We start from the raw sequence: 22,578 nt of genomic DNA, 5'->3' as shown, positions 1-22,578 counted from the left end.
TCAGCGGAAAATCAATTTATAAGGCAGGAACAGGACTATTTTATTTCAAATCTCATAAAAAATAGGCGTATTTGAAATCAACATCATACACAATCAGTGAGTTCTATTATTGTTCAGAAATCGTAAAATATCTGATAAACATAGAGTAACAGCATTAAGAAGGTTCCAAGTTGAATGGTTGCTATATCATATTGGCAAGCCTACGCAATGGATAAAGCAAACGTTCAACTAGTTAGCTTTAGGAAAACTACATAAATCACTTCTAAAATAAAGACGATCACAAGTTGAATTGAAACAGTTTTTTACTAAAGAGATCATCAGGTGCAACTAAACCCTCCAACACCAACGCTAAAAGAAAAATAATAATAGAACAATACAATCAGTAGTCTGATTTAGTTTGATTAAGTAGCACCATTCCCTTTCGGATTTCTGATATTAACCACTAGTTACCTAATCAGTAACCTCTGAGGAAAAAAGCAATAATTAAACTGAAACCAACTCAGGCAGCAAACCTCAGCTAACTCCTTCGGGCACTGAAAAAGCTTCAAGCCTTTGAGCAAAAAACCCTTCTTCTCAAACCGGGAAATGATTTCCCCAACCTGAATCATTCACCCAAATCAACATCAACCCAAGCAGACAAGGGGAATAAAAGGCGAGGCGAAATCAACACAAAAAAGGAACGCTTACCAGTCCGCGTTGCACACCATCCGGCTTTACCATAATGTAAGTCTCCTCAACCCCGTCCTACACAGAAAAGGCACGGAAAAGAGCGATGCTTGGAATCAGATTGAGGGAACGTCAATTCCCTAAATCGAACGACGGAATAGGGAAAGAAGTAGGAACCATTGAAGCGACGAGGTGGGTGAGGAATACGCGCGTAGAACTGGTCCCAGCGCGGCGGCCGGCGCGGCGGCGGGAGGAAGACGGGATGAGGCTGGGGAAGCGAAGGGGCTGCGAGGCTGCGTGCGAGGGGAGAGAGAAGGTCTGGGCGACGCCATGGGCACGGAGTGAAGCGCGAACGGCGGCATGCCTTGGCGGGGATGCGAGAGTTTTGGGTAGAGCAGAGGGGATTTTTGCGAGCACACCGACGGCGTCCATTTCCTTCTGCTGCTGGCCGCTCTTCGTCTCGAGCCTCGCCCACACCCTCCTATATCAGTTGCTAGGTCACAGTTGAATAAAATAAATTGAGTTTTTAAGGGTGGTGTTTCTTATCGGGCGTTTACCAGCCGGTCGAAGCTACACAACCACCGTCATCAATACGGCGCTAATAATATAAATTTTCAAAAAATAATAAAATAATATTTTTTGTTAAAGTTAAAACAACTTATCATATTTCTCATCTCAATAATAATCTTATTCTAATAATGTATTAAAATAAATTAATCAAAATTAAAATTATATATATATATATAATATTTTATATCAAAATACTCTTTATGATAAAATTATTTAAATATAATTAAAATTATTTCATATGAATAAAAATGCTTTAAAACTAATGGTTGTTATAATAGTATAGTAGCTAGTAGTTATCTACTATAATAGTTTTAAAATAATTTTGATCAAGTTAAATGATTCTATTTAGTTTAAGTAATTTAATTAATTTGGTAAAAAATTATTTTGATATAAAAATATTCTATGTATAGTATTTTTATCAAATTAAATTTAGAAAAATAATTTAGCTATTGTTGTAATAACATTGGAATGAGGATATTTTCAGAATGAAAAAAATATATATATAATAAGGTATTATTTGATTTTGTTACAATACTATTTGGAATGAGGATATTTTTGGAATGAAAAAAATATAATAAGGTGTTATTTGTACTTTTTTTAAAAAAAAAAAAGTTTGTCTTTTTGACAATATGATAATTAGGGGGCTTTAAATTTTTGTCTATAAAAATTTGAACAAAAATCTTCCTTTTTTATTATAGTCAAAAGAATACCTTAATTTTTTTTAAAATCGTATATATATTAAAACCACACTGTATCCTATTTTTATCTAAAATATGTTATTATTCCACCATTATTGTAATAGTTTCTGCCAAAACTAGTACAATGTAAAATAAAACTACTCATATTTGGCTAAAATTATTACACACCAAATATTGCTATATTGAAACAAATTTAATCAAAATTATTCAAATTGATCAAATTTACTTTAATATTATTATAATAACTTTATTTAAAATTGCTAAAACATATAACAACTTTCTTCAAAGTTATTATACATATAGCAGTTGTATTCTAAACTATTATTTATTGTAGTTTTTAGATAATTTTAACTAAAATTGCTATTGCGTGAGTGCAAAAGCATGAGATTTCTCATATTTCATTGGTGTTAGAGCATCTCCCATGGAAATTTTTTCCCAGCTCCTTAATTATTTTTCCCTGCTGATGTATCAACGAAAAGTAAAAATGCACACTCTCTAGATAGAGAGTCAGCTTCTAACTCTCTCTTTTATTTTTTATTTTTTATTTTTTATTATTTTTTTAATCGCAAACATCTCCAATGCAAAGAGTCACCCAAAAAAACAAAAAGAGAGTCTGCTTCTTACTTTTAGTTGAAGATGCTCTTAGTACATATCTTTTCTTTCTTGTTATATCTTCTAATACAGGTTATGATAGGTCAATCAATTAAATGAAGAGGGAGTTAGGATTGAGAAGGATGAGAGAAGTATATATTACCAGTCGAGCGAAGGTCGAGCGAGCACCAATGAGTACTTGCACGCGCTCGGTCAGGTAAAGCTCGACCAAGCGTAAAGACATTTAACCTTATACAAGCTCGTAATATATTACCGGTCGAGGAAAGGCCGAGCTGTTAGTTAGAGCCCTAGAGTCAATCATTTGATGATTGTTGTATGGACTCATTGTATCATATTTCTTATATATATAAAGGCATTTGCTTATAGTTATTATGCTTACTTATATTGGTACCAAATAACTAAGTATAATAGCGTCCTTAAGTAGAAGGTTCTTATCAATCGATTGGTTGAATCGATAGTGAGATGATATAGGGAACACTACTCTTAATCATTCATAGTCGAGTATTAATATTCATGGACAATGTTAATGCGACGAGACTAGCAGGTAGGTCAACTCGATGACTTGATCTCACAAGTCATGGATATAGAGATATCAAGTTGACACATGGATATGTATTGGAGAATGTATACTAAATGACCCGCCATGGGAAAGTATCATGGATCGTTATATGAGTGTCATATACTTTCTCATATGGCTATTAGTATGACTATTAGTCCTTGGACCTGAAGTCACCATGGTTCCCTACATAAGGAGTTACATACTTTGGCTTCGTCAAACGTCACCTGTAACTGGGTGGACTATAAAGGCGATTACTGGTTATGTAACAAATTATGTGGAGGGATGTGAGTGATGTAGATGTGATCTATTCCTCCTATATGACGGGAGTGACATCGATATTCTTGATAGAGTAAGACCACTAAGTGCATGGTCATGCCCAAATGAGTCAATATGAGATATTTAGGTCATTTGATTGAGTGAATCTACTTGGAGTTCAAGATTTAGATTGATTAGAGGATGATATGGTCTATGCCTCACATTGATCAATCTAGATGTCAAGGATAGAAGGACACTTGTCATATATTGTGAAGAGTCACAATTAGTAGTCACAATGTGATGTTGGATCTCAACATTCTTGTAGCTTGGGTAGTAATGATGTGTTGCTAGATACCGCTCATTACTTATGCTTCTAAATGGGTTTAGGAGCATTGTCAACATTACAAGAACCTATAGGGTCACACACAAAGGGCAATTAGCTAGAGATTAGGTTCATTTGATGAACATAAAGGATTAGGTTCATGTGATGAACCAAATTGGATTAAGAGTAATCCAAATTAGGCTAATTGAGCTGGACTCAATTTGGTTCATATGTTAGATGAGTCTAATTTGGACTTAGACTCATTGAGTCAATTTAATTCAATGAATAGAGATTCATTAAATTAAAATTGACTTGAACCAATGGTTAGATTTGATCAATCATGGGAGGGAAGTGGTCAAGTTTGACTTGACTTGAGAGGAAGATGAAGGGTTAAGTTTGACTTGACCATTTGCCACCTCATTGGTGAGTTGGCATTAAGTGGGCTAATGATGATGTGCTACATCATCAAGATTAGCACATGTGTGTGCCACATCATGAGGGAGATCAAGAGTTTTTGACTCTTGAAATTCCATGGAGTATATAACCTCTCACTTGAAGGTGGTCGGCCACTTTTTGGGAGTTACTAGTGAGAATTGATTCTCATTCACTCCTTCTTCTTCCTCTCTAGATTTCTTCTCTCCCTCTACTCCTCTTTGGCCGAATCTTTCAAAGGTGCTAGCACACCTTTTGTTAGGTTTCTCCATCTCTTGCTTGTGTGGATACATATGGAGGAGTATCTACTTTGATACTCTCGAGATCCGGCGAACCTTGGACTAGCGGGATTAGCGAAGGGCATCACATCAAGGGTAAAGCTCTTCTCCTTTGTAGATCTAGTTTAGATCTAGGCTTAGAAAACTCGTACGTAAAAGTTTTTACGAAATTTTATTTCTTCGCATGGATCCGGTGGCGGGGTTTTGGGGTTTCTGCAACGCAAAAAATAGTTTTTGCAGCCCAAAAAACCCAACACGAGCAAGCACCAATGAGTGCTTAGACGTGCTCGGTCAGGCAAAGTTCGACCGATCGTAAAGGCATGCATTTAGCCTTATAGAAGCTCGTAATATATTATCGGCCGAGCGAAAGCCGAGCGAGCACCAATGAGTACTTACACGCACTCGGTCAGGCAAAGCTCGACCGAGCGTAAAAGGATTTAGCCTTATAGAAGCTTGTCGTATATTACCGAGCGAGCGAAGGTTGAGCGAACTCTAATGAGTACTTACACACGCTCGGTCAGGCAAAGCTCGACGAGCGTAAAAGCATTTAGCCTTATAGAAGCTCGTAGAATATTACCGGTCGAGCGAGCACCAATGAGTGCTTGCACGCGCTTAGTCAGGCAAAGCTCAACCGAGCATAAAGGCACTTAGACTTATAGAAGCTCGTAGTATATTACCGGTCGAACGAAGGCCGAGCGATCACTAATGAGTGCTTGCACGCGCTCGGTCAGGCAAAGCTCGACCGAGCGTAAAAGCATTTAACCTTATAAAAGCTCGTAGTATACTACCGGCCGAGCAAAGGCCGAGCGAGGTGCCTGCATGCGCTTGGTTAGGCAAAGCTCGACCGAGCGTAAAGGCATTTAGCCGTATAAAAGCTCATAGTATAATACTGGCCAAGCGAAAGTCGAGCGAGCACCAATGAGTGCTTGCACGTGCTCGGTCAGGCAAAGCTCGACCAAGCGTAAAGATATTTAACCTTAAAAGAGGACATGCTTTTAAAAATTGCTTGAGGAAAATTACAACAATGCAACCATGCTTTTAAAACTGCTTAAGGAAAACACAAACATGCACTTGATAGCAACTCACGCTAAAACGCATAATTCGGAAATATGTGCATGACATGTATTTTTAAACTAGTTTATCATGCAAAAATCAACTTAAAAACATGCTGATAATGTAATGAAAACCGGAATCTTGGCTTATTAGAGAGTTCCACAATACTGCGCTTTATAACTCAGGTCCTCAACCATAGGGATGCTTCCACTAAGCAAATAATGAATTTTAAAAACATTATATTACATAACTAGTGAAAATAATAATCACTTGCTTGAACCCGACATTGTATCACTTTGCGCGCATCCTTAATAAGATCCGAGGTAGCTAATCCCGAATTTATCAAAGTACTACTATGTAGTCTAGGAGCCTAGGGGCGATCTAGGAGCCCACTCATGGACCTTGTGTCTAGTACATGCCTTTCGAAAGTAAAATACTTTCCTTTAACTATAATTTCTTGTACTTGCACTTGCTTGACATTTAACCAAACACCTTATGTGCGCTTAATTCCCCCATACTTATAGGGAAGCAATTTAGGCACTTGATTATACTTCTTAGTCCCAAAACTTAATGGGAAACAAATCAAGATGATCTAAAGATGCTCTTAATCCCAAAACTTTAGAGGGCATCTTACATATCATAGCATTTGATTTCCTTAACATGCACTAAGCATATCATAACATGCAACATGCTTAAAACATATCGTAACATGTATTATCGAAGCTACTCATACTCAGGTGAGAGATACTTACATCTTTTTGCTAGATCTTACTACTATAAGGTGTAGGGAAGACAATCCTCTCTTTTGCACGCTTTAAACTCCACGCCACCCTCCCTCGCACAGACTACATCCTTGGGAGTGACCCTCTCCTTAGATTCTCCCCTTGGAAAGCCTTATGACTTGGAGCCCTAGGGTTCTTGGCCGAACCTTGAAAGGAGGAAGGAGAAGTTTCGGCTAGAGGAGAAGAGGAGAAGAGGAGATGAAAAATTAGGTTTTGATCTCATCCATCCCCTTTTATACTAAGTGGAAGTTGGAGCTGTTGGGTTCTTCGGGCCGCGAAAACCGCTTTTCGCGTCGCGGAAACCCCGAATCACCCAAGGCCAACGGATCCGTGCAAGGAAAAATCGAACGAAAATATGAGTACGAGTTTCAAAGACTCTAGATCTACACTAGATGAGAGTTATACCTTCGAAGCGAGCCCTTTCGCTTTCCCGCTCGTCCAAGGAATTGCCGGATCTCGAGAGTGTCAACGTAGACACTCCTCTAATGATATCCACACGAACAAGGAGTGTCTCTCACACTCAAAGGATGGAGAAGAGAGCCCCAAGTGTGCTAGCACTTTCTAGAGCTCTCGGGTAGGATTTGAAAAGGGAGAAAGGAGAGAAAGGAAAGGAATCTCACATACTCCTCTAGGTGTCCTCCTTTGTGACCTTCACTTCACCCTTTTCTTTGGACCTTAACACATTCCTCTTCACCTTACTTGAAACTCTCGGCCAAGAAGGAGGAAAGGGAGAAGAGAATGGATAGAGGAAGGAGATGAAATGAATGAGACCAATGAATGAAAATTTATTCCCATTCATTCACTTGTGTGGCCGCCCACATGAGTAACTCCTACTCATTTAATGTGGCCGGCCACATTAATGAGAATGGAGGCTTGTAACCTCCATGATGTGGCATACCATGATGATGTGGAGCATCATCATTGGTCCACATCTTGCCATCTCACTAATGATGTGGAAATTAGTCAAGTCAAACTTGACTCTTCCTCTCCATCTCAAGTCAAGTCAAACTTGACCAAATCTCTTCCATGGTTGATCTAATCTAACCATTTGATTCAAGCCAACTTAATATAATGAATCTAATTCATTAAATTAAGTTGATTTAATGAGTCATAATCTAAATTAGACTCATTGAATACATGAATCAACTTGAGTCCAACTCAATTAGCCCAATTTGGATTACTCTTAATCCAATTTGATTCATCAAATGAATCTAATCATCTTGGCTCATCATATGAACTTAATCCAATTGGTTCATTATATGAACCCAATCTCCATCCACTTGTTCTGTGTGTGTGACCCAATAGGTTCTTGTAACGTTGGCAATGTTTCTAAACTCCTTTATAAACATAAGCAATGAGCGGTATCTAGCAACACATCATTACTACCCAAGTTACAAGAATGTCGAGATCCGACATCACCTTGTGACTACCAATTGTGACTACTCACAAAATAATGACAAGTGTCCTTCTATCCTAGACATCTAGATTGATCAATATGAGGCATAGACCGTGTCATCCTCTAATCAATCTAAATCTTGAACTCCAAGTAGACTCACTCGATCAAATGAGCTCAACATCTAATGTTGACTCATTTGGACATGGCCATGCACTTAGTGGTCTCACTCTATCAAGAATACCGATGTCGCTCCCGTCATATGGGAGGGATAGATTCCATCTACATCACTCACATCCCTCTACATAATTCGTTATATACCCAGTAATCGCCTTTATAGTCCACCCAGTTACGGGTGACGTTTGACGAAACTAAAGTACATAACTCCTTATGTAGGGATCCATGGTGACTTCAGGTCTAAGGACTAATAGTCATACTAATAGCCACATGAGAAAGTATATGACACTCATATAACGATCCAAGATACTTTCTCATGGCGGGTCATTCAGTATACATTCTCCAATGTATACTCATATGTCAGCTTGATATCTCTATATCCATGACTTGTGAGATCATTGTTGGGTTTTTCGGGCCGCGAAAACCGCTTTTCGCGTCGCGGAAACCCCAAATCGCCCAAGCCACGGATCTCGTGCAAGGTAAAACCGAACGAAAATACGAGTACGAGTTTGAAAAACTTTAATCTACAGTAGATCTACATAAGGATAAACCATTTATACCTTTGATGCGATGCCCTTCGCGTTCCCGCTCGTCCAAATGATGCCAAATCTCAAGACCGTCAAGCGCCGGTCCTCTAGAAGTATCCACACGGACACACTAGATGGAAATGACCAAAAACCAAGGTGTGCTAGCACCTATGTGGTTCGGCCAAGGGAGGAGAGGGAGAGGGAGAGCTTGAGAGGGAGAAGGAGGAAGATACACACAAGTGAATGAAAAATAAATTTCTTCACCCAAAACAAAGTGGCCGACCACATTTCAAAAATTCACATTAATTGCATTAATTGCAATTAATATGAAACAATAAAATCACATTAATTGCATTAATTGCAATTAATATGAAACCATTAAGAGAGTGGCTTTGTCACTTCCATGAGGTGGCACCCATGATGATGTGGAACATCATTATTGGTCCACCTAATGCCAACTCACCAATGAGGTGGCAAAAGGTCAAGTCAAAATTGACCTTTGGTCTTCCTTCTCAAGTCAAGTCAAACTTGACTCAATCTCTACCATGGTGGATCTAATCCAACCATTTGATTCGAGCCAACTTAATATAATGAATCTAATTCATTAAATTAAATTGATTCAATGAGTCAAAATCTAAATTAGACTCATTTAACACATGAATCAACTTGAGTCGAACTCAAGTTAGCCCAATTAGGATTACTCTTAATCTAATTTAATTCATCAAATGAATCTAATCCTCTTGGTTCATCATATGAACCTAATCTCCACCTAATTGTCCTAAGTGTGTGACCCTATAGGTTCTTGTAACGTTGGCAATGCCCTAAACCCATTTAGGAGCATAAGTAATGAGCGGTATCTAGCAACACATCATTACTACCCAAGTTACAAGAATGTCGAGATCCGACATTACCTTGTGACTACCAATTGTGACTACTCACAAAATAATGACAAGTGTCCTTCTATCCTAGACATCTAGATTGATCAATATGAGGCATAGACCGTGTCATCCTCTAATCAATCTAAATCTTGAACTCCAAGTAGACTCACTCGATCAAATGAGCTCAACATCTAATGTTGACTCATTTGGGCATGGCCATGCACTTAGTGGTCTCACTCTATCAAGAATACCGATGTCGCTCCCGTCATATGGGAGGGATAGATCCCATCTACATCACTCACATCCCTCTACATAATTCGTTATATACCCAGTAATCGCCTTTATAGTCCACCCAGTTACGGGTGACGTTTGACGAAACCAAAGTACATAACTCCTTATGTAGGGATCCATGGTGACTTCAGGTCCAAGGACTAATAGTCATACTAATAGCCACATGAGAAAGTATATGACACTCATATAACGATCCATGATACTTTCTCATGGCGGGTCATTCAAGATACATTCTCCATTGCATACCCATGTGTCAACGATATCTCTATATCCATGACTTGTGAGATCAAGTCATCGAATTGACCTACATGCTAGTCTTATTGTATTAACATTGTCCCTGAATGCTAATACTCGACTAGGAATGATTTAGAGTAGTGTTCCCTATATCATCTCACTATCGATTCAACTAATCGATTGATATAGGTATGAACCTTCTACTCAAGGACGCTATTATACTTAGTCTATTTGGCACTAATATAAATAAGTATAATAACCAAACAAATGCCTTTATTAATATACAAGAATATGATATACATGAGTCCATACAATCATCAAATGATTGGCTCTAGGGCTCTAACTAACAATCTCCCACTAGCACTAGTGCCAATCAGTATAGGCTCTAAGGCCTAAAGACCTAGTGTGACCATCATGCTTCCTCCTTGCCAAAGCCTTGTTCAAGGGATCTGCGATGATAGCCTCTGTAGGTACTCTGCAAATCTTCACATCTCCTCTATCGATAATCTCTCGAATGAGATGGAAGCGCCGTAGTATATGCTTGGTCCGCTGATGTGAGCGAGGTTCCTTCACCTGTGCTATAGCTCCATTGTTGTCACAATAGAGCTCAACTGGGCCAGCGATGCACCACCCCAAGTTCATGATGAACTTGCGGATCCAAATCGCCTCCTTTCGCCTCGATGCGCAAAGAATATACTCGGTTGTAGAATCACCATCGTATCCTCGCTCAACTCTTCCACCGACAAAGACCCCATTAATGCAAAATAAGAACCCTGACTGCGATCGGTAATCATCCTGATCGGTCTGAAAGCTGGCATCACTGTAACCCTTTACAGTTAGCTCATCATTGCCTCCATATATCAAGAAATATTCTTTAGTCCTTCGTAAGTACTTAAGAATATTCTTGACCGCTATCCAGTGACTTTCACCTGGATCTGACTGGTATCTGCTCGTCATGCTCAAAGCATACGAGACATCAGGTCGAGTACACAGCATGGCGTACATGATCGATCATATGGCTGAGGCATAAGAGATCTGATCCATGCGGTCTCTCTCCTCTCTAGAAGAGGGACCTTGAGTCTTCGAAAGACTCACGCCATGTGACATCGGCAGAAATCCCTTCTTGGAGTTCTGCATGGCAAACCGAAGGAGTACCTTGTCAATATATGTACTCTGACTTAGGCCAAGTAATCTCTTAGATCTATCTCTATAGATCTGTATCCCAAGAATGCGAGATGCCTCACCTAAGTCCTTCATTGAGAAGCAACTCCCTAGCCATGTCTTGACAGACTGAAGCATAGGGATGTCCTTCCCAATGAGTAGTATGTCATCCACATACAGTATGAGGAAGACAACTATGTCCCCTACAACCTTCTTGTAGACACAAGGCTCATCTTCGTTCTTGATGAAACCAAACTGTTTGATCGCATCATCGAATCGAAGATTCCAGCTCCGAGAAGCTTGCTTTAGTCCATAAATGGACCTATGCAGCTTGCAAACTCTACTAGTATGCTGTGGATCTACAAAACCCTCAGGTTGTGTCATGTACACATCCTCGAGTAGGTTTCCATTCAGAAACGCGGTTTTGACATCCATTTGCCATATCTCATAGTCATGGTATGCTGCAATAGCAAGCATGATCCGAATGGACTTAAACATCGCCACTGGAGAAAAGGTTTCATCATAGTCAATACCATGAATCTGCTTGAAACCTTTAGCTACCAAGCGACCCTTATAGATAAGTCCATCCATGTCAGTCTTTCTCTTAAAGACCCACTTGCACCCAATGGGTTTTACCCCTTCAGGTGGATCAACCAAAGTCCATACTTGGTTGGTGTACATGGATTCTATCTCGGATCTCATGGCTTCTAGCCATTTCTCAGAATCTGGTCTCATCACAGCTTCTTGATAGGTGGTAGGCTCATCCTCTATGAGCATAATGTCATCATGGTCAGACAAGAGAAATGAGTATCTCTCAGGCTGACGACGTACCCTATCAGACCTGCGAAGAGGTATGTCTACTTGAACTGGTTGTTGTTCCTCAACTCCTTGTGGAACAACATCATCCACAACACTTTGTGGTTCCAGTTCAATTTCCATCGAGGCATCAGTGCTATTGTTCGCATCTTGAACTTCTTCAAGATCGAACGTGCTCCCACTAGTCTTTCTAGAAACAAAATTCCTTTCTAGAAAGACCCCAGTCTTTGCCACAACTACCTTGTGCTGACTGGGAATGTAGAAGTAATATCCCTTAGTTTCCTTGGGATATCCGATGAAATAGCACTTGTCGGATTTGGGTCCTAACTTGTCTGAGACTTGACGTCGAACGTAAGCCTCACAACCCCAAATCCTCATGAAAGACACCTGGGCATCTCTCCCAGTCCATATCCTATATGGTGTCTTTATCACGGCCTTTGATGGAACTCGGTTGAGTATGAAAGCTGCCGTGTCTAGAGCATATCCCCATAGATATGTCGGAAGATCTGTGTGACTCATCATAGATCGCACCATATCTAATAAGGTACGATTCCTCCTTTCGGATACACCATTCCACTGTGGTGTTCCAGGAGGAGTGAGTTGAGATAAAATCCCACACTCAGCTAAGTAGTCACGAAACTCATGGCTTAAGTATTCACCACCTCGATCTGATCGAAGTACCTTAATACTCTTGCTAAGCTGGTTCTGTACTTCATTCTTGAATTCTTTGAACTTTTCAAAGGATTCAGACTTATGTGTCATCAAGTACACATAACCGTATCTACTGAAGTCATCAGTAAATGTGATGAAGTATCTATAACCGCCTCTAGCAGCGACATTGAAAGGGCCACATACATCACTATGTATGAGTCCTAACAAATCAGTCGCTCTCTCGCTGTGCCCACTAAAGGGAGTCTTGGTCATCTTGCCTCGTAGGCATGACTCGCATATCTCATATGATTCAAAATCAAATGAGTCCAGCAAACCATCCTTATGGAGCTGGGATAAGCGCTTGTCATTTATATGACCTAAGCGACAGTGCCAGAGGTAAGTTTGGTTCAAGTCATTCGACTTGATCCTCTTGGTATTTATGTTATAGATAGGGCTCTCTAGGTCTAGAATGTAGAGTCCGTTTATCAGAGGTGCACTACAATAGAACATATCGTTTAAAAAGACGGAACAACATTTGTTCTTTATTATAAACGAGTATCCTCTCTTGTCCAAACAAGAAACTGATATTATGTTCTTTGTCAAGGCAGGTACATAACAACAATCGTCTAATTCTAGTACTAGCCCAGAGGGCAGAGATAGATGATAAGTTCCTACAGCAATAGCAGCAACTCGTGCTCCATTGCCTACTCGTAGGTCTATCTCACCCTTCGTCAATGTTCTACTATTCCTCAACGCTTGTACATTAGTACAAATGTGCGAAGCACATCCGGTATCTAATACCCACGATGAAGAAATAGAGAGGTTGACTTCTATAACATTTATACCTGAAGTAGAAATCTTATTTCTCTTCTTCTTAAGATCTTCCGGGTATTCTTTGGAGTTCCTCTTCCAGTGCCTTGCTTGTCCTTGATATAGGTGACAAAGATGTTCAACCATATCGTAAGCGCTCATAAACTCATGTTGCTTCTGAAGCTCAAAGTTCATGGTTGCGAGCATAAGACAAGACACATCTAATGCGTCATCTCGATGCTTCTTGTAAGCATCTAGGTGCCTTTCGCGTGGCGTGGCGGAGGGGCCTCGGAATGGCGCTCCAACGCATGCTACGTTCTTGGGTGAGAACTATTCTCGAATTCCTGTCCAGGAAATTTGCTCCGTTGAGCTTGTCCTTTTTAAGGACAGATCGCAGAGAGAAAATGTTCGTATTTGACGTCATGGTTATCTACAACAGAAAATTTGCAGAAATAAATATCATATTCTTAAAAATCATTTAATTAGACCTTTTAATTAAATGATGCTCCCACTGAATTCTATAATTCTGTGGGACAAGATCCACATCATACTAACCCTTGAGTTAGCTTTGGCTAATACGCCCAAGGCTTAGTATGATCGGTAGGTAACGATTACCAATTACATCTCTATGCAACTCTTGTTTATAGAATCAATATCCGCATTTATATTAAAACTCGAGTTAGCTTTGGCTAATACGCCTGAGAGTTAATATAGATGTGATATTGACCTATCTTTCCAACTATTGGAAGAATGCCTATAGTTGACTCGATCCAACCGAGTAACTATGAATACTCAATCTAATTGAGTTTGTATTCACCCATGCGTTGATAGACGGGACCAAGATTGTCCCTCCGTACCCTACCAAGATAATATGTATTGCTCTGCTTTGGCAGATTCAACAATACATGTGATCGAGGTAGTGATAGGTATCACGGCACGGTTAGGCATTTTAGAGTTGGTTCGATCTAGATCTAATCTAATCGAGAAGAATGCATCTTGTGCACGACTTAGATCTAATCTAATCGCAAGGGTGCATCATGTGCACGACTTAGATCTAATCTAATCGTTAAGGCACTAATTAATTAATTAATTATTAAACATGCATCAAATACATAATAATTAATTAATTAATCTATTTGTGATTTAGTCATGGCCCTACTACGATCTTCTCAAGCCAATGAGAAGATCGATTGGTCAACCTAGGGTCAACAGCTTCTCCAAGCGCCTCCCTTTGACCACCTTGTGTTGCTCGTGCCCGCCTCGGAACTCCGTCTCGTGTGGACCCTCCACCGCTCCAATTTGTACATTACAATTTGAAACTCGAGTTACATTCGAGTCTAAATCTAATTTACAACAAGAAAATATGAGAAGGCACGACACGCAGGTCGCGAATATAATACAACACTCGCAAACACATAACGGCACGCAGGCCGTATTATGAATTACAACACAACCAATCATATTGGGCTTTGGGCCATGACTATCACAAATTAATATATATAATTCAAAATTATATATTTTCATAATTTTCTATAATTTTAAAATTAATTTTTACAATTTTACAAGTAAAATTTCCCGGCGGTCCCGTTTAGCGGTTTCGGGCGCAATCGCGGAACGGATCCCCTTGCGGGGCCCAGGGGCAGCGCCCCTACCCGCGATCTAACCATCGCGAGGGTTCCTTTGCGATCCAACAGCGCCTAAACCCGCTGTCCTAAAACGATTTGGGTCGAGACATTGCCGTTTCGGAAAAATCTTCCCGGCGGGTTCGTTTTTAGCGATTTCGAGTGCAATCGCGGAGCAAATCCCCTTGCGGGGTTAGGGGCAGTACCCCTACCCACGATCTAACCATCGTGAGTTGCTCCTTTGCGATCTAATGGCACCCAAGCTCGCTGTCCCAAAAGGATTTGGGGCAAAATGAAGCCGGTTTTGAAAGATCTTTCCGGTAGCCGAAGCCTACAAGTGCCGAGACACTTGTGCTTCGCTTCTACGGAAAAATTACCCATAAAATCATAAAAAACTAATTTTTACAGAAAATCACAGAAGGTTTTATTTTTCATAAAAATAAAAATAAACTCGTACAAGCCTTGCACGTTGCTCTGATACCACTGTTGGGTTTTTCGGGCCGCGAAAACCTCTTTTCGCGTCGCGGAAACCCCGAATCGCCCAAGCCACGGATCTCGTGCAAGGTAAAACCGAACGAAAATATGAGTACGAGTTTGAAAAACTTTAATCTACAGTAGATCTACATAAGGATAAACCATTTATACCTTTGATGCGATGCCCTTCGCGTTCCCGCTCGTCCAAATGATGCCAGATCTCAAGACCGTCAAGCGCCGGTCCTCTAGAAGTATCCACACGGACACACTAGATGGAAATGACCAAAAACCAAGGTGTGCTAGCACCTATGTGGTTCGGCCAAGGGCGGAGAGGGAGAGGGAGAGCTTGAGAGGGAGAAGGAGGAAGATACACACAAGTGAATGAAAAATAAATTTCTTCACCCAAAACAAAGTGGCCGACCACATTTCAAAAATTCACATTAATTGCATTAATTGCAATTAATATGAAACAATAAAATCACATTAATTGCATTAATTGCAATTAATATGAAACCATTAAGAGAGTGGCTTTGTCACTTCCATGAGGTGGCACCCATGATGATGTGGAACATCATTATTGGTCCACCTAATGCCAACTCACCAATGAGGTGGCAAAAGGTCAAGTCAAAATTGACCTTTGGTCTTCCTTCTCAAGTCAAGTCAAACTTGACTCAATCTCTACCATGGTGGATCTAATCCAACCATTTGATTCGAGCCAACTTAATATAATGAATCTAATTCATTAAATTAAATTGATTCAATGAGTCAAAATCTAAATTAGACTCATTTAACACATGAATCAACTTGAGTCGAACTCAAGTTAGCCCAATTAGGATTACTCTTAATCCAATTTGATTCATCAAATGAATCTAATCCTCTTGGTTCATCATATGAACTTAATCTCCACCTAATTGTCCTAAGTGTGTGACCCTATAGGTTCTTGTAACGTTGGCAATGCCCTAAACCCATTTAGGAGCATAAGTAATGAGCGGTATCTAGCAACACATCATTACTACCCAAGTTACAAGAATGTCGAGATCCGACATTACCTTGTGACTACCAATTGTGACTACTCACAAAATAATGACAAGTGTCCTTCTATCCTAGACATCTAGATTGATCAATATGAGGCATAGACCGTGTCATCCTCTAATCAATCTAAATCTTGAACTCCAAGTAGACTCACTCGATCAAATGAGCTCAACATCTAATGTTGACTCATTTGGGCATGGCCATGCACTTAGTGGTCTCACTCTATCAAGAATACCGATGTCGCTCCCGTCATATGGGAGGGATAGATTCCATCTACATCACTCACATCCCTCTACATAATTCGTTATATACCCAGTAATCGCCTTTATAGTCCACCCAGTTACGGGTGACGTTTGACGAAACTAAAGTACATAACTCCTTATGTAGGGATCCATAGTGACTTCAGGTCTAAGGACTAATAGTCATACTAATAGCCACATGAGAAAGTATATGACACTCATATAACGATCCATGATACTTTCTCATGGCGGGTCATTCAGTATACATTCTCTAATGCATACTCATGTGTCAGCTTGATATCTCTATATCCATGACTTGTGAGATCAAGTCATCGAGCTGACCTACATGCTAGTCTTATTGTATTAACATTGTCCCTGAATGCTAATACTCGACTAGGAATGATTTAGAGTAGTGTTCCCTATATCATCTCACTATCGATTCAACTAATCGATTGATATAGGTATGAACCTTCTACTCAAGGACGCTATTATACTTAGTCTATTTGGCACTAATATAAATAAGTATAATAACCAAACAAATGCCTTTATTAATATATAAGAATATGATATACATGAGTCCATACAATCATCAAATGATTGGCTCTAGGGCTCTAACTAACAATCATGTCATCGAGCTGACCTACATGCTAGTCTTATTGCATTAACATTGTCCCTGAATGTTAATACTCGACTAGGAATGATTTAGAGTAGTGTTCCCTATATCATCTCACTATCGATTCAACTAATCGATTGATATAGGTATGAACCTTCTACTCAAGGACGCTATTATACTTAGTCTATTTGGCACTAATATAAATAAGTATAATAACCAAACAAATGCCTTTATTGATATACAAGAATATGATACAATGAGTCCATACAATCATCAAATGATTGGCTCTAGGGCTCTAACTAACAATCTCCCACTAGCACTAGTGTCAATCAGTATAGGCTCTAAGGCCTAATGACCTAGTGTGACCATCATGCTTCCTCTGTGCCAAAGCCTTGGTCAAGGGATCTGCGATGTTAGCCTCTGTAGGTACTCTGAAAATCTTCACATCTCCTCTATCGATAATCTCTCGAATGAGATGGAAGCGCCGTAGTATGTGCTTGGTCCGGAGCGAGGTTCCTTCGTCTGGCTATAGCTCCATTGTTGTCACAATAGAGCTCTCTGGGTCGATGTTAGGAACCATCCCAAGTTCATGATGAACTCATGATCCAAATCGCCTCCTTCACGCCTCCGATGCAAAGAATATACTCGACCTCTGTAGAATCACATCGTGTCCTGCTTCGAACTCTTCCAGCTCACAGCACCACCATTTAAGCAAAACACGAACCCCGACTGCGATCTATAGTCATCCTGGTCGGTCTCGAAGCTAGCATCACTGTAACCCTTTACAGCTAGCTCATCATTGCCTCCATATATCAAGAAATATTCTTTAGTCCTTCTTAAGTACTTAAGAATATTCTTAACCGCTATCCAGTGACTTTCACCTAGATCTGACTGATATATGCTCGTCATGCTCAAAGAATACGAGACATCAGGTCGAGTACATAGCATGACGTACATGATCGATCCTATGGCTGAGGCATAAGGGATCTGATCCATACGGTCTCTCTCCTCTCTAGAAGAGGGACCTTGAGTCTTCGAAAGACTCACGCCATGTGACATCGGCAGAAATCCCTTCTTGGAGTTCTGCATGGCAAACCGAAGGAGTACCTTGTCAATGTATGTACTCTGGCTTAGGCCAAGCAATCTCTTAGATCTATCCCTATAGATCTGTAACCCTAGAATACGGGATGTGTCACCTAAGTCCTTCATTGAGAAGCAACTCCCTAGCCAGGTCTTGATAGACTGAAGCATAGAGATGTCCTTCCCAATGAGTAGTATGTCGTCCACATACAATATGAGGAAGACAACTATATCTCCTACAACCTTCTTGTAGACACAAGGCTCATCTTCGTTCTTGATGAAACCAAACTGTTTGATTGCATCATCGAAACGAAGATTCCAGCTCCGAGAAGCTTGCTTTAGTCCATAAATGGACCTATGCATCTTGCATACTCTGCTAGTATGCTGTGGATCTACAAAACTCTCAGGTTGTGTCATGTACACATCCTCGAGCAGGTTTCCATTCAGAAACGCGATTTTGACATCCATCTGCCATATCTCATAGTCATGGTAGGCTGCAATAGCAAGCATGATCCGAATGGACTTAAACATCGCTACTGGAAAAAAGGTTTCATCATAGTCAATACCATGAATCTGCTTGAAACCTTTAGCTACCAAGCGACCCTTATAGATAAGTCCATCCATGTCAGTCTTTCTCTTAAAGACCCACTTACACCCAATGAGTTTTACCCCTTCAGGTAGATCAACCAAAGTCCATACTTGGTTGGTTTACATGGATTCCATTTCGGATCTCATGGCCTCTAGCCATTTCTCGGAATCTGGTCTCATCACAGCTTCCTGATAGGTGGTATGCTCATCCTCTATGAGCATAACATCATCATGGTCAGACAAGAGAAATGAGTATCTCTCAGGCTGACGACGTACCCTATCAGACCTGCGAAGAGGTATGTCTACTTGAACTGGTTGTTGTTCCTCAACTCTTTGTGGAACAACATCATCAACAACACTTTGTGGTTCCAGTTCAACTTCCATCGAGGCATCAGTGCTATTGTTCGCATCTTGAACTTCTTCAAGATCGAACGCGCTCCCACTAGTCTTTCTAGAAACAAAATCCCTTTCTAGAAAGACCCCAGTCTTTGCCACAACTACCTTGTGCTGACTGGGAATGTAGAAGTAATATTCCTTAGTTTCCTTGGGATATCCGATGAAATAGCACTTGTCAGATTTGGGTCCTAATTTGTTTGAGACTTGACGTCGTACGTAAGCCTCACAGCCCCAAATCCTCATGAAAGACACCTGGGCATCTCTCCCAGTCCATATCCTATATGGTGTCTTTATTTCGGCCTTTGATGGAACTCGGTTGAGAATGAAAGCTGCCGTGTCTAGAGCATAGCCCCAAAGGTATGTCGGAAGATCTGTGTGACTCATCATAGATCGTACCATATCTAATAAGGTACGATTCCTCCGTTCGGATACACCATTCCACTGTGGTGTTCCAGGAGGAGTGAGTTGGGATAGAATCCCACACTCAGCTAGATAGTCACGGAACTCATGGCTAAGGTATTCTCCACCTCGATCGGATCGAAGTATCTTAATACTCTTGCCAAGCTGGTTCTGTACTTCATTCTTGAATTCTTTGAACTTTTCAAAGGATTCAGACTTATGTGTCATCAAGTACACATAACCATATCTACTGAAATCATCAGTAAATGTGATGAAGTACCTATAACCGCCTCTAGCAGCAACATTGAAAGGGCCACATACATGTCCTAACAAATCAGTTGCTCTCTCGCTGTGCCCACTAAAGGGAGTCTTGGTCATCATGCCTCGTAGGCATGACTCGCATACTTCATATGATTCAAAATCAAATGAGTCCAACAAACCATCCTTATGGAGCTGGGATAAGCGCTTGTCATTTATATGACCTAAGCGATAGTGCCAGAGATAGGTGTGGTTCATATCGTTCGATTTGAACCTCTTGGTACTAACGTTATAGATAGTGCTCTCAAGGTCTAGAATATAGAGTCCGTTCATCAGAGGTGCACTACAATAGAACATATCGTTTAAATAGACAGAACAACATTTGTTCTTTATTATAAACGAGAATCCTTTCTTGTCCAAACAAGAAACTGATATAATGTTCTTAGTCAATGCAGGCACATAACAACAATCGTCTAACTCTAGTATAGGCCCAGAGGGCAGAGATAGAAAATAAGTCCCTACAGCAATGGCAGTGCTCCATTGCCTACTCGTAGGTTTATCTCGCCCTTTGTCAATGCTCTGCTATTTCTCAGTGCTTGTACATTAGTACAAATGTGCGAAGCACATCTGGTATCTAATACCCACGACGAAGAAATAGAGAGGTTGACTTCTATAACATTTATACCTGAAGTAGAAACCTTATTTCTCTTCTTCTTAAGATCTTCCAGGTATCCTGTGAAGTTCCTCTTCCAGTGCCCTGCTTGTCCTTGATATAGTTGACGAAGATGTGCAACCATATTGTAAGCACTCATCAACTCATGTTGCTTCTGAAGCTCAGAGTTCATGGTTGCGAGCATAAGACAGGACACATCTAATGCGTCATCTTGATGCTTCTTGTAAGCATCTCGGTCTGCTCGCGTGGCAGTGGCAGGAGGAGCCTCCGGAATGGGCTACTCCAGAACGTACAGTTTACGTTCCTGAGTGAGAACTATTCTCAGGTTCCTGTACCAGTCCAGGAAATTTGCTCCGTTGAGCTTGTCCTTCTTAAGGACAGAACGCAGGGAGAAAGAGTTCATATTCGACGTCATGGTTATCTACAACAGAAAATTTGCAGAAATAAATATCATATTCTTTTAAAATCATTTAATTAGGCCTTTAATTAAATGATGCTCCCACTGAATTCTATAATTCTTGTGGGACAAGATCCACATCATACTAACCCTTGAGTTAGCTTTGGCTAATACGCCCAAGGCTTAGTATGATCGGTAGGTAACGATTACCAATTACATCTCTATGCAACTCTTGTTTATAAAATCAATATCCGCATTTATATTAAAACTCGAGTTAGCTTTGGCTAATACGCCCGAGAGTTAATATAGATGTGATTTTGACCTATCATTCCAACTATTGGAAGAATGCCTATAGTTGACTCGATCCAACCGAGTAACTAGGAATACTCAATCTAATTGACTTTGTATTCACCCATGCGTTGATAGGCGGGACCAAGATTGTCCCTCCGTACCCTACCAAGATAATATGTATTGCTCTGCTTTGGCAGATTCAACAATACATGTGATCGAGGTAGTGATAGGTATCACGGCACGGGTAGGCATTTAGAGTTGGTTCAATCAAGATCTAATCTAATCGAAAAGGATGCATCTTGTGCATGACTTAGATCTAATCTAATCGCAAGGGTGCATCATGTGCACGACTTAGATCTAATCTAATCGTAAGACACTAATTAATTAATTACTTATTAAACATGCATCATATACATAAGCAATTAACTAATTAATATATTTATGATTTAGTCATGGCCCTACTACGATCTTCTCAAGCCAATGAGAAGATCGAATGGTCAACCTAGGGTCAACAGCTTCTCCAAGCTCCTCCCTTTGACCACCTTGTGTTGCTCGTGCCCGCCTCGGAACTCCGTCTCGTATGGACCCTCCACCGCTCCAATTTGTACATTACAATTTGAAACTCGAGTTACATTCGAGTCTAAATCTAATTTACAACAAGAATATAAGAGAAAGGCACGACGTACAGGTCGCGGAAAATAAAAACATACAACACGCGCAAACACATAACGGCTCGCAGGCCGTATTATGAATTACAACACAATCCAATCATATTGGGTTTTTGGGCCATGAATATCACAAAATTAATATATAATTCAAAATTATATATTTTCATAATTTTCTATAATTTTAAAAATAATTTTATAATTTTACGAGTAAAATTTTAGCGGTTTCGGGCGCAATCGCGGAACGGATCCCCTTGCGGGGCCAGGGGCAGCGCCCCTACCCGCGATCTAACCATCGCGAGGGTTCCTTTGCGATCCAACAGCGCCCAAACTCGCTGTCCCAAAACGATTTGGGTCGAGACATTGCTGTTTCGGAAAAATCTTCCCGGCAGGTTCGTTTTTAGCGATTTCGGGTGCAATCGCGGAGCAATCCCCTTGCGGGGTTAGGGGCAGTACCCCTACCCACGATCTAACCATCGTGAGTTGCTCCTTTGCGATCTAATTGCACCCAAGCCCGCTGTCCCAAACGGATTTGGGGCAAAACGAAGCCGTTTTGGAAAAATCTTTCCGGTAGCCGAAGCCTACAAGTGCCGAGACACTTGTGCTTCGCTTCTACGGAAAAATTACCCATAAAAACTATAAAAATCATAATTTTACAGAAAATTACAGAAACTTTAGTTTTCATA

At 40.4% G+C, this 22,578-nt stretch overlaps 1 protein-coding gene across 2 annotated transcripts in view; it reads right to left on the bottom strand.

The window, feature by feature from the left end:
- Nucleotides 1-1,188, bottom strand: part of LOC122027203 (nucleoside diphosphate kinase-like) — a 37,125-nt gene extending 35,937 nt beyond the window's left edge. The window contains exons 1-3 of one of the 2 annotated variants that reach the window (XM_042586116.1): nucleotides 844-1,188; nucleotides 688-744; nucleotides 513-599 (exon numbers count right to left, since the gene is read on the bottom strand). In XM_042586116.1, coding sequence (XP_042442050.1) covers nucleotides 513-599; nucleotides 688-744; nucleotides 844-1,098 — 399 coding nt within the window. In that variant the 5' untranslated portion in view covers nucleotides 1,099-1,188. The remainder of the gene's footprint in view (nucleotides 1-512; nucleotides 600-687; nucleotides 745-843) is intronic. The other variant, XM_042586117.1, reaches the window with a different exon arrangement.
- Between the last annotated feature and the right edge of the window lie 21,390 nt (nucleotides 1,189-22,578).

This window comes from Zingiber officinale, chromosome 10A (genome assembly GCF_018446385.1).
Source record: "Zingiber officinale cultivar Zhangliang chromosome 10A, Zo_v1.1, whole genome shotgun sequence".
NCBI classification, from domain to species: Eukaryota; Viridiplantae; Streptophyta; class Magnoliopsida; order Zingiberales; family Zingiberaceae; genus Zingiber; species Zingiber officinale.
The sequence above is the reverse complement of the archived record's forward strand: the minus strand, read 5'-3'. Positions and strand labels throughout refer to the sequence as shown.